The following is a 13,913-nucleotide window of genomic DNA, read 5'->3' as shown; positions in this document are numbered from 1 at the left end:
TACAGCAAAATCGATCTACTTCTATCAAAATTCTAATAGAAGTCTATATAGTACACCATATAACATACTGATGAAATGAAAATTGCAACATGCAGACTAATGTACAAGACTGAAACTTCTGTTGGGACATCTAGAGGTGCGTCCAACCCACTACGAGTCACTTTTTCAGCCTGATTATGCTCTTACAGTTTACATGGTGCAGGCTCTGAGCAGACTATAAAAGCTGCTTGATTGTGTATTCAACTGGCCACAGCAACAAGCTCAAAGAAATGTAACTGAGCTACTTTTAAGACACTACAAATGTGTGTTTGTACATTTGTCATGAAATATCTTAAAGGTAAATTCACAATCTTTCTTCTGATGATTTCTATTGGTGACTAGACTTACTAACTTCTTGTATTATGGCCAACAATAATACATCATTTTAGCTGCCCCCCATCTGCATTAATATGATTGGTCTATATTCTCATAATTCAAAATCCCATGAAAGATATAGATACAGAACATCCTTGGACACTGGTTCCTTGATGTAAAGCATGTTGAAGGTAGGAATTCCAAAAATAAATGTTGCCAATTCAGCAATATAAAACTAAACTCATTATGTTTATAATATATGAATCTCTGAAAGGATGTTGGGAAGAGTCAAGCGTAGAAGAGTTTTTGTTTGTATTTGTTTGCAACTGTTTTTATGTATTTGTCTCATCTCTTACACCTCACAGTTTTTAATTTGTTGTTTAGCAATGTTTATACTTTAAACATTGTAGGCTAATTGATGCATATTTACTAGTCGCATTTATGTTTGTTGCAGCTTCTCTAAATAGAGCCTCAAACTGCCTGTGGCTCTTGCACAAGTTCAGAACAACGACTTTCCAACAGTTGTGGTCACAGCTGTTCGTTTCTGACAGCTGCCTCCTCCCATGCGCGGAAGCCCAACAAACCCGCCTCCTATTGGCCCGTCCCTCGCATCAACACTCCGCCAGCCAATCAGAACGCCAGAAGCGCCCTGGTGCATCGAGGAAGGGGAAAAACATAACACAAACTGTCCACAAGCTGCACGAGAAGAAAACTATTAATCCCATTATTATTACGGCTCCGAACCGTGAGTAACAACGCCGTTACACAGCCGCGCGTTTCGTCAACATCCGGCGAGCTCCGCGCGCGCTTCCGTTGTCGCCTTTAACTCGGGTTTAGCTTGTGTTTAGCTTAGCATGTTTAGCATCGGGCTAGCTTGCGCGTGAGATCCGCTGCGGTTGTTCGCGCTCCGTAACGTGTTTTCTCACGCAAACGCCGACTACGACACGCGCTCCGATGCGTCGCGGGCTCCCGGTGCGCGTCGCGGGATCGATATCGGCTCTGGGCACGGATCAGAACGTGCTCAAAGGGCTTGTGTTGATGCTAGCAGCGCCTTAGCCAAACAGCGGAGGAGTGACGACGTGTTGTGCATTCGACAGGCAATGGTGCAAGGACAGGGAGCGTCATCAGCAGCAGGTGAACGGCAATTACACTCCACTATAACACGGGACATTGCCTGCTATTTAGTCTCAAACAGAGTCGCAGTTTTATATAAATGCACGTCGCGTTTGTATTCTGAAATAATTGCGGAAATGCCAATTAAAAGTGTGCAGCGTAATTAGGGTTGATCTGAGGTCGGATAACTGTAGGCCTGAGCGTCACTCCTCTGCTTTAGTGCAATGATCAAAACTAGATTGTTGTGTTATGTTTGTTAGAAAGTGGGATTTTCAGATTGCACGTCCGATTAAGTGTTTAAATGTTGACTACAGCGTTATGTGGCATTTGTTAAGGCGTTCCAAATGGTTACAGGTGCATGGGAACTGCGTCAAATAGGTAAAAAAAAAAAAAAGTAGATCACGTGATAAATGCCACATTAAGGATTTGTGTTAAGGATTGGATTGGTAGATACATGATGCATAAATAAATATGAGTGACTTTGCATAAATAGCTGGTTGTTTAGGGTAATTAGAGTATTTGAAGTACTATGTAAATTGTAAAAAGCTGTTTTTTTTTCCACCCTCAAATGAAATAATTGCCTTTTGCCACTTGTAGACCTAATTCTTTCCTTTTTCTTTACAGGAATACTTTATCTAAACAGAACTGCATGTTGGATGTACAGTAAACATTGCAATGGTAAGATCTTACATTTCACTATGAACTATTGATACTATTAGAGTTTTGAGTGTATCACCTAGAATCTAAGTGTCATCTCGTATTTTTTTGCTTTTATTGTTCATTTTATCATCCATTCACATGTTCAGCTTAGACTTTTATGAGCACATCTTAGCACATTCGTGATGCATCGTTAAAATAATTGTTATTGAGATAATAAAAACAAATTGAGATGTTAAATTGTGTCAGTATCGCGCACCTCATTAGTTCAAAAATGATCCACAGGGACATGGTGGTTGGCACATCTACCTTACCAAAACTAGACCTTTCTGTGGTCTTTTTTGTTTTTCCTATTGTGATTTTTTTTATACGCCCTTCTTGTTTTGCAGAGCGCTTTGATATACTGTGTATATCACTTTGTGTATGAATTGTGCTCTACAAATAAACGTGTTACTCCAGATACTCCGGTTTACAACGTACGACATAATTATCATCATTATCGTTGTAGAAAAAGATTCAGTTGTAGTTATCTGGACACTGTTGACTACAAGTGACTCTTTTTTTGACAATGGAACACTACTGGATGAATGAGGGATTACACCGATTATCATGATCACAAAACACAAAAATGCACATATATTAGAATCAGAAAGGTTTTACTGCCATTCACAAACTAGGAACTTTCTTTGGCGATATGGTGCAACATAAAACAATGAATAATATCCCTTTTATGCATGGGATATTGTTTGATTCAAGTAACTCATTCAATCCCCTAAGTAATCTCACAGACAACACGACCGCATCTCTCCAGGTTACTGACATCTTTCCCATTTTTTCCAGGTGTGACCTACCAAACATAAACCATGGCTCACTTCCACTCGTACGTCTCCCAGTACAGAGACTTCAAGGACCCAGAGGACGACGATGTCCTCCAGGCGCCCGACACAACAAAGCCAGACCTCAACGTCAAAGACACGAAACCCCAACCGAAGTGTTTCCCGTGTCCGCACTGCGAGAGGCGCTTCACCTGCAAACAGGGCCTGGAGCGCCACATGCACATCCACAACAAGAAACCGTCAGTAGAGGGCGCCGTCCAGCCCGATTCTTCATCTCAAGCCACGTCGGAGGGACATCATCCCTGCCATCGCTGCTCCAAAGTGTTTAACTCCCTCATAAACCGGCAACGACACGAGCGCCGATTCCACGAAGTGCAATTCGAAGCGACGCAAAGTGAAAAAGCACCCATTCTTATCGATACGGAGTCACACCAAGCTGGACAATACGTGCTGGACATTTCGAGTAATATTCCAGACAATTTGAGTTTCTTCATCGACGGGAAGCTGGTGTCGGCGAGCGCGCTGCACGAGACGGCCGAGGCTTCAGCAATGGTCAGCGTCGACGCCCTGATTTTGAACTCGGATCTTGCCCCTGCGAAATTTAAAAGGCGAACCAGTACGCCCCAACGTGATGTAGGATCGTCGGGCATCCTCGAATGCGATTTAAGCGTCGAACCAATAGAGAATCACAACTACGCACGTGTAGAGCAAGCAGCCGGCGAGAACGTAGAACCGGACGAAACTGTGAAGGAGCCGGAGACCGAAAGCACGAGACCTTTAGTGATCGGCGGTAACTCTTGCAATCAGAAACCGCTTGATTTGTCCAATACAGTCAAGAGAAGCGAGGACGTGGCTTTAGCGAGCGCCGTGCTGGATTTAAGCGTGCAAAAGAAAAGCGCTGAGGACTCCGAACAGGCGACAGATGTAATCGCAATCACCGATGCGAAGGAACCAAGTGGAATTGATCGCGTGGATGAGCAAAACGCACTCTTGGCCCCTTTGGTGACGGACTTTGCCATAGTGACTGGTTCAGATCTCGTCACCCCGGTGGATCGGATCGCAGAAGGCCTTGTGTACGGACTTGCGATTCCTTCAAATGGTCTGACGCCATCACCAAATTGTTTAGCTCCCGTAACCTTACAACCCACGTCGACATGCGCCATTGCGTTCGCTTCGCCCTCTCCTCACACCGTTCTACCCGCCGCCACCCCTTCCTTGATAACCGTATTGGCACCACAGGCCCTGCCCGCTCAGCCCAACCAACCGCTACGAGTTCTCGCTCCCAATTTATCTCAAGAGCCTCTAGTCATTTGCGCCGAAAATACTTTGAACGCAGATTTAACTGGCGCGATCACTGCCGCGAGTCCGGCCAAACTGGTCGCGCTAACGCAACCGATAGACCCGACTTTGAACATACCGGGACATGTCTTTCTAGCCGAGCCAATTTCGCTGAATCCACCTCTCGTCGAGTCGGCTCCCGTCACGCTGAATGACCTGAACTCATTCAACATTGCTAGCAACACCGTGCTAATCGAATGCACGATATCGCTAGAAGCCAGTGGAAATGTTGTTCCCGCCGCCATCGCGTTACAAGAAAATCAAGAAGAGCGACCGTCGCAAATGCTTGTAAATCGTACAGAGCGACAGCAAAAGGCATCAGTGCCCACAACGCAAAATGTGGATTCTGCGGTTGTTATGGCATCTGTTGAGGAATCGGTAGAGCTTTCGACAATGACTGAAACTCCTATCGAAACAGTAACTAGAACTGTTGAACCTGAAGTTGTTGCCGAGCCAGTCGTAATGAAAGATGACCAAGAATCCGATGAAACTCAAAAGGCAACAGAAATTCAAGAAAAGGAGGAAGACTTTGATGATTCCCAAGAGCAAACCTTCACCAAGAATTTCATCTGCAACGTTTGTGACAAGCTATTCCACTCGATGAAGGAACTGGGACAACATGTGGCGGACCACGCCCGAAAGTGGCCGTACAAATGTGAATTCTGCCTGCTGCTCTTTGATAAACCCGCGGATTTGCTCGAACACCGAACGAGCCTTCACGGCGTTGGCAAGACGTACGTTTGCAGCGTTTGCACGAAAGAATTTGTCTATCTCTGTAACGTGAAGCAGCACCAAGAAGAGTTGCACCCGGGCCAGCAGTGCTCGCACACGGAGGAGGAGAAGGGAAAGCTTAGGCCGCAAAACTACAACAATATCTCCAAAGACAAACGGCTGAAAGTGCAAGTGCAAGGAAAAAAAGTCATCAAGAAGGAAGAGTCCAATGTTGCTTCGGACGAATTGTTAACGACAATAAAGATAATGGCTTCTGACAACAGTGAAGTCAAAGGGCCAGACGTGCGAATGGGGATAAACCAACACTATCCCAGCTATAAGCCGCCTCCCTTCCCGTACCACAACCGCTCCCCCGCCGCCGCGCACGCCTCGGCGACCAACTTCACCACTCACAACATCCCCCAGACCTTCAGCACGGCCATTCGCTGCACCAAGTGTGGCAAGAGCTTCGACAACATGCCCGAGCTGCACCAACACATTCTGGCCTGCGCGAACGCCAGCGACAAGAGGCGGTACACGCCCAAGAAGAACCCCATCCCGCTGAGGCACTTCGCGAAGGGGCAAAACGGCGTGCTGTCGACCACCAACGCGACGAACGGACTGAACACGGAGAAGCTCAGCGCGGAAGCCAAAATGAAACTGAAAGTGCTCACCAAAAGGCAGAAGAAGTTGGCGCAAAAGCAGAAGGCCATGTCCTTGTCGAGTGCCAGTGCCACGGAGGTGTTCGTATGTCCGCACTGCAAGAGGGAGTTCACGATGAGACGCAGCAGGACAAAACACATGGCGGTTTGTCCCAAGAAACCCGCCGAGAAACGCAAAGACGGGATCGGCAACGAAAACGAAAGGCATCGACTGAAAGCACTCGCCGCGGACAAAAGTAAACTCCAATCGTCGATGCATCACAATACGCGCCTGCAGACCGGGAGTGTCAAAAGGTCAGCGGTGGAGTCCATTTTCTCCAGCAAGCGGAGCAAGCTGATCATCAAAGAAAGCCCGGAGCCCATGTCGGATAACGAGCTGCCCATCGTGCGCACCTTCAACCCGGCCATGCGTCAGTACACGCGGGTGCACCACGGCATCAAAGAACTGCCCATCAAGATCACCATAGTGACGCCGCAGCCGGCCGGACAACAGAGCGAGCGAGCGCACGTCCAGGGTCAGGAGGCCGCGCCCAGTTCAGAGCAGGCGGCCTGAAGATGCTCACGAACCAGGTATTTACTTATTGCAATATAAAGCATAGAGGATGGAGATGAATTCATTGGAGTTATTTCATATATTCAAATTGGAATATCAAATAAATCATCGATAATAAAAACGTTTAAATTGGCTGCAAAAAGAGCTAATCAAAAACAGGAAATATACATTTTTTTTCATATTTTCCACTACTTTCTACTGCTTCCAGTAGTGTTTAATGGCAGTTAGCACACAACTGAAAAGTGCATTAGCTCCACCGAGAGGCCCCGGCAGTCCTTAAATCCTTTTTATGTAACCTGTACGTTTAAGACATTTAGGATGTGTTTAAATGTAACCTCATCCGAGCATCCCTGTAATAATTCCTTAATATATATTAGATTTCTACTCGCGCAATTCTGCAAGTAACTGAAACTGTTAATACGTTTTTTATCTGATGAGGCTAGAAATAAAAATAACTTGTTTGTAATTGAGTCCTTTTGTTATGCTTCACAAGGAAATAATTGTGTGGAAAAAGCTGATTATCTCTGGATTCTACATACTATTCAACATGTGTTTAAGTGTTAAAGATTTAGAATTTAAATAAACTTATCATCAAAAACATGTCTGACATTATGATCCGTCACAGCGCTTTGGAAATGTATCACCCGAATAATGAAGGCTTAGATTGATGTGTGAAATCATTTATTTGCTGCATGTATCTCACTCTCCTCTCTGATTCGCTCTCATTGCCATTTCCTTTATCTCTTGCAGGCTTACATCGTATAAAGCTGCTAATTAGGTCGTGCCTCTCCAGCGACTCGAGCCGGGGAGTTCGTGAACTTTCATCGAGCGCATTTAGCTGTGAATCGAAGGAGGACGCTGACTAAAGCGGCTGCAGCGTCTGGATTTTCTGATTCCACCTCTACAGCGCCGCTCCCGCTCCCCTTTTCATGTGTGCCCGGGCTGCGCACTTTGAAGTTAATCAGAACCGCTCCGACGTGGCGGGACAGCGGCTCGAGAGAGGACCGTTTCTCCACGCCGCGGCAATCATTTTCAGCATGAATTTGCACTTTTCTTCTTCTTTTCTCCGTGTTTCGTGGCCTTTTTTTTGTGTTTCCGCTCTTCCTGCATGCTTATGACGTCGAAGTCACCTCAGTTTTGTGACGTGAGATTAAACGACGCCGGGTTATAGTCATAGTTCTAGTCATAAACCCTGGTTGTACTCCCGGCTACACTGTACGCACGCTCATATTCGATCTCCGCTGGGAGTTACCAGGCTTGACTTTGTGCTCTGAGCATTATTTCTGATGTACGGTAGCAGCTCTGTCGTTCAACTTGTGCAAGATAATCAAGCTGCAGGCGGATCCGTGTCGGTCGGATTAAACTAAAGCGACAAAGTGAGTTTATGTGTGCGAATGGCCCGGGACGTACAAAAGGAAGGACGGGCTATAACGGTTTTGCTGCTGCGCTCTCAAAACGACACAAAATATCATCGAAATTCAGATCAAATTGAATGTAACGTTTGCCAGAAATACTGCTGCAGCCTTTGAATATGACAAAGTGCATCAGTGATTTGCATAAAGGCTTTTGAAAATGGACAACGCTTCAGTCGTGCCAATAGTAAACATTAAGCTAAACTAACTTGGGTGTAACCTATTAAAATAGTTTGCTAACTGTTCCTTATTGTTCCACATCTCTAGATTAGAAGTGGGCGATATTGAAAAAATTATATCTATAATGTTCATTTAATTAAATCTGTGACGTCCAAACTAATCACAAAAATCCAGTAATCTGCTTTCATATAATTTGATTGTTGACATTTGGCTAAATATTGAAACCTTCACTCTAAATTCAGTCATACCGTATGCAAACACACAGTTAAATGTGAAAATTGTATGGCTTTAAATATAGTTCCGCTTCTTGAAATGATTTAAAAAGTATAAAATTTAGCCAAAGCATCCGATAGACCCATATTCAAACTATCAAATGACAATAACATTACTCGCTGATGTGTTTTTTTTTATGAACACTCGTTTGTGTCTGTTTTTGTCTTAATTGTTGTGTGACGTGTACAACTAACTCAACCTGTAAATGGACTTTAAACACTGGCATTTCTTTATTCTCCTCTGTCTTCATGCTCTAATTCACCCTACGACAATTTAACTGAAGACGTTTGCTAAACAGGGTAGATACTATGAAAAATGTGTTATATAGATACATATATATATATATATATAAATTTGTGCGAATCAAGTTCTTGACAATGAGAGAGAATTTGTTTGAAGCTGTTGTTGATTTTTGCCTTCGTGCCGCAGTGGATGTACCGGGAGAGACGTATTGAACTGTGAAAAGTGCTCGTAGCATTTCAAAAGTGTACAAATGTCATGTACCGCTATATTTATTATCCAGACTAATTTAAAAATCATCTAACGGAATCTTAAACATCTGTATAATTTGCACCTTCTTTTTTTTTTTCAAGCGAGTGTTGAATAAATGGAGAATGTCAACGCTGTAAATGAAAAACTGCTCAATTGTCATTCTTTTGATTTGCGATTTGTTGGAGAAAAAAAGGAAAGAAAAAGCGAGTAACAGAAGTACTACACATGGACAGTAGAGGGCAGACTTCCTACACAAAACAATCCCAATTGACTTAAGGCCAAACATTTTTATCTTTTTTTTAATTCAGGATGATTGATTTTGCTAGAATAGAGAAAATTATGTCCGTCGTGAACACAAATCTGAAATGAACAACCCTTTATTTTATTGCTTTTACAATCATTCCGAGCAGTTTATAATCGTTGAAAGCTTTCTTGACAATTGGGGAACGTTCACTTCTGCAAAACTTGTGTAAAAGAAGTCGGTTGCTATATATTTTATGACACTTCACAATGTTATGGCGCCAAATTGACTAATGTTGGGACCACTCTTTTCATTTCCCCTCAGACGTATTTGTAAACGTGGAGAAGACACTATAAAGTAATAATATTTAGAATCCAGCTACGACCATGAATTACCATAATAGTTGGCTACGATGAAAGCGCTGGCCATAAAAGTCATGTAAAATTCAACGCCGAGCTGCACCAGAGACGGGGAACAAAAGGTGCTCCGTTACTATGGCAACAGGTTATTGCAAAAAAATGACCGAGGATGACATTATTTCACTGATGCAGTGCGCTGCCCGGTGTCTTTAGTCATATTCACGGTTCTCCTGGACAAATGGTGCTTTTGACTGAGACGACCGCATCATAGTCAGCGTCCTTGGCCAATACGAGCAAAGAAGAAGATTGTAAATGTGCTCAAAAGCTTAACGATGTATTAGTTTTGAGTACATTGGGGCGCGGAGGATCAATGAATGTCTTTTTGATGAAATAGACCTCAAAGACATATTTTCCCCATCAAGTCCAATAACGTTGCACTGACTTGTTTACTACGTTTATTTTTAGACCACTATTTGTAATTCAAAGTGACTGACAAAACAGGGAGAGCTGCACTAAAATCACAACACAAACAAATGAGAAGCATAAGTAAGCGTTATAACGTGCTTGCATAATTAAACAGAACCTTTTGAACATTGTCACATTCATCTTGTTCCAGATTTTAGCTGCATGAAACTGAAACGCTGATTCTTAACGTCATGTAGTTTATGATTGTTTATCGTTGGACCACGCCTCAACCTCCGACTCCTCCTCCTGCAACCACGCCTCCACTCTGTAGCCACGCCTCTAATTACTCAGAATCCCTATTTATACAGGCCCATCCCAGCACTTCTGGTTGTATTATTGTCTCTGCCCTCTCGACCCTCACACCCCATGTCTCTGTAATATTCTCTCATATTCCCATATTCATATTCTACATTTTCAAATTTGGTTAAAACCTGACATAAAAATGTATTTAGCATATTGTGCCCTTTATCCATGTGTGTAATTTCTAGATATGAGCCGCTATGAGCAAAGCCTCCTCACATTCAAGTGGATTGAAGTGAGGATTACCAGGAAATGCACGCGCAGAATTTTACACATTCGCGCAAGGAAGTGACGTGCTCCAAATACAGAAAACCAAAACAAAAGCTGATTTAGTCGGAAGAAGTGATGTGAGATCTTGTGTTTGCAAATCAATAAAACAAGCTTGTCTTCCTTCTCCAAGCAGACTTATATTTATACAGATTTGAAAATAACCTCTTGGCAAAAAGGTTGCTTTGAATCAATATTTGTTCAACATTTTAGCGCAGTATAGATGTTAAAGTGACAAAACTTGGCAAAAGGAAATTTCCAACTCTCATAACTCTCTTTTTCTTATCCATAAAACATACAGAGAAATTAGATTAGATTAGATTATTTTGGTGTTTAAAGGTGCTCTGTGTAACCTCTCTGGTGAGTGGCACGCATTACAAAAACGATTAATAAAACTTTTTATCACTTTTTATGGTTGATTTTGAGGTCATACTTTTAATCTCCTTCTCCTCCGTGTTTTTAAAGTCATTTGAAATTGAATAAACAGGAAAATGACAATAATACTGTGGGACATGCCAGGCAGAGCAACAATGTCTCCATGGTTACGCGCAGGGGACAAGTCTCGCATGGGAAATAGTTGCATAGTGCACATTGAAAAACAATAACTAACTAACATTAATATGGAACTGATAATGAACTCTAAACGAATTGCTTATTTTAGAGAATGTCTCAATTCAACATCTACTACTGCCACTCTTACTCCCATTAGCTTTACACTTCTGTTCAAACATATTTCATTCCCTGCTCCAAACGTCCTCCTCAGTATGAACACTTCTGAGTGGGACAGACCAGGAGGGATAAGGGAGTGAGGAAAGGAGACATGATGCTTCCTTTCATTGTTCCTTTAGCATGGAGCAGGAGGTTCCTCACCAGTGCCAGCCGCTGTATGAGGCGTCCCATAAGATACAGAAAGTTTCCAAACACTGGTGATCTCAGCACCATCAGTTTGTAAGGAAGTAAATGTTCTGACATGGCCAGACTTTAGTCCTTAGGTTTATATAAAGCAGCAGGAAGCTTTTCACTCATCTTCCTCCTAAAGTAGTTAGTGTTTTGTCGTACTATTGACTTGACTTCAGCAGGGCGCGGTCTGACTTATACACCCCACGTCACGAGCAGGACATGAGATCAACAAAGATATTGATGAGTTAAAAAAACAAACACTAGCTCAGCAAGTTGGTTTAAATGACATTAACAAGCAAGTCAAGGACTTTAAGTCAGAAATGTCTAAAGAGAGGGATGATGAGATTACATTTGTAAATTTGTCCTCTGCATTTGACCCATCCTTCAACCAGTGCCACTGGGGAAACCTGTCAGGAGCAGTGGTTGCTGGGGGCCCCGGGGACTCATCTCCAGCTCTTGAGCTTGGCCAGGACTGCTGTAGCTTGTGGATTGTACATGTGGTTATTGTGGGTTGACAGGGGAAACCAGAGCACCCAGAGGGAGAAACCACACACAGGATGAGACCGGCACGAGCCACTAAACTATTTGAAGACTCAGTTCAAGAGTTGCAACCTGCACTAAGAGAAGCAAGAACACAAGGAGACTAATATGTTTTATGTATTTACTGTGTCCCAGAGTTTATTTGTTGGGCAAACTGGGGGAAATGGCATCCACAAAAAAGAAGTTCCCAGTGTAAAGGACTAAAATGTTGTGCGAATGTGCCACGCCTCCTGAACTGCTCCGCCCATGAACATGTGGGCGTTCCCGCTCATTTGGACTGAATTCTTATTTAATAAACGGGACAAACGGTTTCCCCAAAGAACCTGGCTCCCACCAACAATGAGGCACGTTGTGTACAACGTCCTCTAGAAAGAAAGCATTTAGTGTTTGATGCACAGAATTAAAACACATATTTAGCATGAGCAGGAAAATGTCCTTAAAAATGCAGAGCTCCACTTCCTGCTCCATTCATTCCTTGTGGGTAATTAGCAGAATCTCGCTAAAATAAATCATTTACTAACATAAAGCGGAGAACAAGTTGCAGACGGATAATCACTGTTGTTAAGACCTTTACCTACCACCATCTGTATGTCTATCAAATAAAGTGTTTTTGTCTCAAAGCTAATGCTAAAACACAATAAAAGTGATCAATAACACCACAAACTGAACTAACCCGTTTCCAAAAAATGCGAGCGGCGTGCTCGCGAGCGGCCGTGCTCGCAAGCGGCGTGCGAGTGATCGCCTACGTGCCGTGATCTTAATACCTGGCGGTATCTTTTGAGCATGGCGGGTCACAGCCGCAGCATGGCGGGCAGCCATGCTAAAACCCCTCACTCAGATCACTGATTTTATAAACACGTAGATTTTGTCCAGTGAAAGAGTCTTAACCTGCTGCCACTGATTCTCCATCTGTAACTCGTGTTCTGCTGTGAGGTCTTTTTTCTTTAGATTTACTTAAGAGACAGGAACTAGTGACATAGGCCCATTGAATATGGCGGGAATGGCTGAATGCAAGTGGGTAGACAGGTGGGTAGACAGGTGGGTAGACAGGTGGGTAGACAGGTGGGTAGACAGGTGGGTAGACAGGGGCATGGGCATGACTGTGTTTAACATATTATGGGCAGAATGGGGCATGTGCAACCAGGGTTTGTGCAGGTTTGTGCAGGTTTGTGCAGGTTTATGCTGGGATTTGCACAGACACGAAAGATGTCACAGTTTGTTCTGTTCCATGACTGTGTTGCGTTGGTGTCGTTCAATATGGCAGTTCTGCAGTTTGATTTGACTAATAAAAGTGTTGCCGTCCAGGGAATAAAGGCGCATTCCTGTGTTTGTGAGCGTGTGGAGATTTGCAGGCTGCTCATCTCCTCTGACACTGACATATGGCTGTAATTCTCCGGTTCCACTGTGTCGGGGCTGCTGCCGCTGTAATGCACGTGCACAGCTCTCATAGGCAAAATATTACACAAAGAATGGTGGAAACAAGGAAATAACACTATCTCGCAATGGTAAGCAACGCTCAGATTAAGGTATACTTTGAGAGGAATGTGTCTGTTGCATTTGATCCATCCTTCAATGCTACTTTCCACCGTTCAGAAGAAGATCCCAGACAAGAAGATAAACCATCCAGATGAAGAGATCCAACGGTTAGCGCCCCCTGCCTTTCTGCGTGGGGTTTTGCATGTTCTCCCCGTGCTCCGGTTTCCACTAAAAAACGTGTGTGATAGTATGCTGGTGTATGACTGAAGGTATATTCATAAACCCACCAAAACAAACAAACAAGCAAACAAGCAAACAAGCAAACAAACAAACAAACGATCCAGAACCTTCCTGCTGCACTTTCACTCGCAGGGACCACGCCACAACAATGGAGTATGAAAGAATGTTTATTGATGAATAACGACGATGGATCGACGATGGAGCGACGATGAAGCGACGATGGGGCGACGATGGAGCGACGATGGGGCGACGATGGGGCGACGATGGGGCGACGATGAAGGCGACGATGGAGCGACGATGAAGCGACGACGGAGCGGCGGCGTAGTGACGACGAAGCGACGACGTAGCGACGACGTAGCGACGATGGGGCGACGATGGGGCGACGATGAAGCGACGATGGAGCGACGATGGAGCAACGATGGGGCGACGATGGAGCGACGATGGGGCGACGATGGAGCGACGATGGGGCGACGATGGAGCGACGATGGGGCGACGATGGGGCGACGATGAAGGCGACGATGGAGCGACAATGAAGCGACGATGG

The 13,913-nt window shown here is 44.1% G+C and overlaps 1 protein-coding gene across 2 annotated transcripts; it reads left to right on the top strand.

Moving 5' to 3' along the window:
* The first annotated feature begins 808 nt into the window (after positions 1-808).
* On the top strand, positions 809-8,677 carry prdm2a (PR domain containing 2, with ZNF domain a). 2 transcript variants are annotated; one of them, XM_072448722.1, is made up of 4 exons: positions 809-1,099; positions 2,092-2,145; positions 2,965-6,241; positions 6,975-8,677. In XM_072448722.1, exon 3 carries the CDS (start codon positions 2,988-2,990, stop codon positions 6,222-6,224), a length of 3,237 nt encoding a protein of 1,078 aa, XP_072304823.1. In that variant the 5' UTR covers positions 809-1,099; positions 2,092-2,145; positions 2,965-2,987; the 3' UTR covers positions 6,225-6,241; positions 6,975-8,677. The 2 variants fall into 2 exon arrangements, with proteins under 2 accessions (XP_072304823.1, XP_072304825.1); XM_072448724.1 differs by lacking the exon at positions 809-1,099 and adding an exon at positions 1,301-1,488.
* Positions 8,678-13,913: the final 5,236 nt, after the last annotated feature.

The sequence above is a fragment of the Eucyclogobius newberryi genome, unplaced genomic scaffold (assembly GCF_026437365.1).
Source record: "Eucyclogobius newberryi isolate DKJ021-1_F unplaced genomic scaffold, fEucNew1.0.hap1 SCAF_17, whole genome shotgun sequence".
Classification (NCBI taxonomy): Eukaryota; Metazoa; Chordata; class Actinopteri; order Gobiiformes; family Gobiidae; genus Eucyclogobius; species Eucyclogobius newberryi.
This window is presented reverse-complemented; position numbering and strand designations above follow the sequence as displayed.

What these genes read in the sequence shown, in the direction of transcription:
- prdm2a (XM_072448722.1), top strand. Translation starts at nt 2,988, where the DNA reads ATGGCTCACTTCCACTCGTACGTCTCCCAGTACAGAGACTTCAAGGAC.